At 72.5% G+C, this 1,890-nt stretch overlaps 1 protein-coding gene across 1 annotated transcript in view; it reads left to right on the top strand.

The window, feature by feature from the left end:
• The window catches only part of COL5A3 (collagen type V alpha 3 chain), a 14,663-nt gene that overhangs the window by 4,660 nt on the left and 8,113 nt on the right, over positions 1-1,890 (top strand). The window contains exons 21-25 of the mRNA XM_085315143.1: positions 36-106; positions 1,459-1,512; positions 1,592-1,636; positions 1,722-1,775; positions 1,852-1,884. Coding sequence (XP_085171269.1) covers positions 36-106; positions 1,459-1,512; positions 1,592-1,636; positions 1,722-1,775; positions 1,852-1,884 — 257 coding nt within the window. The remainder of the gene's footprint in view (positions 1-35; positions 107-1,458; positions 1,513-1,591; positions 1,637-1,721; positions 1,776-1,851; positions 1,885-1,890) is intronic.

Consider the following 1,890-nt stretch of genomic DNA (forward strand, 5'->3'; position numbering starts at 1 on the left):
GGTGCACGGTGGGGGAGGGTGCACGACGGGTGCAGGATGGGTCCATCTCGCCTCCCCGCAGGGCAAGGCCGGCCAGGCTGGGCAGACRGGACAGCGAGGACCCCCGGTGAGCGCAGCGGCCCCCACCCCGCCGGCCCCACGCTGGGGACCGGAACCACGCGCCCACCCCGGGGCTGCCCGTATCCCGTGGTGACCGCCCGGGACCTGCTGTAGCCATGGCAACCACCTTGGGGCTGGCTGTATCCCAYGGCAGCCACCCCGGAGCCAGCCATATCCCACGAGGACCCAACCCTGAGGCCTGCCGTATCCTATGGCAGCCAGGCCCTGGGGCCCATCATTTCCGCRGCAGCCAGGCCCTGGGCCCTGTTGTTTCCCATGGCAACCAGGCCGCAATCTTCTGCCCTGTGTCCCATGGCACCCAGCGCGGGGCCTGCTGTAACCCGTGGCAATAGTGCCCAGGGCCTGCCGTATCCCATAGCAACCACCCTGGGACCCGGTGTCCCATGGCAACTGGGCCCTGGGGTCTTCCGTATCCCATGGCAACCACCCCGGGACCTGGTGTCCCATGGCAACTGGGCCCTGGGGACTGCCGTATCCCACAGCAACCACCCCGGGACCCGGTGTCCCATGGCAACTGGGCCCTGGGGACTGCCGTGTCCCATAGCAACCACCCCGGGACCCGGTGTCCCATGGCAACTGGGCCCTGGGGACTGCCGTATCCCATGGCAACCACCCCGGGACCCGGTGTCGCATGGCAACCAGCCCTGGGGACTGCCGTATCCCATAGCAACCACCCCGGGACCCAGTGCCGCATGGCAACCAGCCCTGGGGACTGCCGTATCCCATAGCAACCACCCGGGGACCGGGTGTCCCATGGCAATAGTGCCGCAGGGACTGCTGTATCCCATGGCAACCACCCCGGGACCTGGTGTCCCATGGCAACAGTGCCGCAGGGACTGCTGTATCCCATGGCAACCACCCCGGGACCCGGTGTCCCATGGCAACTGGGCCCTGGGGACTGCCATATCCCATAGCAACCACCCCGGGACCCGGTGTCCCATGGCAACTGGGCCCTGGGGACTGCCGTGTCCCATAGCAACCACCCCGGGACCCGGTGTCGCATGGCAACCAGCCCTGGGGACTGCTGTATCCCATAGCAACCACCCCGGGACCCAGTGTCGCCTGGCAACCAGCCCTGGGGACTGCCGTATCCCATAGCAACCACCCGGGGACCGGGTGTCCCATGGCAACAGTGCCGCAGGGACTGCTGTATCCCATGGCAACCACCCCGGGACCTGGTGTCCCATGGCAGCCGGGCCCAGGGGACTGCCATACTGCGCGGCATCCAGGCCCCAAACGTCGGCCCCGGGCGCCGTGCCGGGGCGCCGTGCTCCGGGCTCCGTGTGGGTCCCGGGGCGCCCGCCCGGCTCGCACGCCCTCACGCCGCTCTCTGCTCAGGGCCTGCCGGGGGAGCGCGGCCTGCCCGGCGCCACGGGGACGCCCGGCCCCAAGGTAGGTCGGCGCCCGGGCGTCGCGGGGACGGGCCGGCGGGTCTCCGCCGCCCGCCCTCAGCCCGTCTCTCCCCACCCAGGGCGATGCTGGCCACGACGGGGCCCCCGGCGCCGCGGGGGAGAAGGTGAGCGGGGGGCCGGGGGGCGGCGGGGCCGGCCGCCATCCTGCCACCATCCCGCCGCCCACGGGCTTTTCCCTCCGCCCCGCAGGGCCCCCAGGGCGCGCAGGGCCCCAGCGGGTTCGCCGGCACCAAGGGGCCCCCCGTAAGTAGCGACGCCTCGGGGAGCGGCGTGGCGGCCGCCCCGCGCCGCGGCCGCCCCGCTGACTCCGCTCCCGCAGGGCCCCGCCGGGAAGGACGGCTTGCCGGGACACCCGGGG

Source organism: Rhea americana, unplaced genomic scaffold (genome assembly GCF_003343005.1).
Source record: "Rhea americana isolate MKP2758 unplaced genomic scaffold, rheAme1 scaffold_420, whole genome shotgun sequence".
Classification (NCBI taxonomy): Eukaryota; Metazoa; Chordata; class Aves; order Rheiformes; family Rheidae; genus Rhea; species Rhea americana.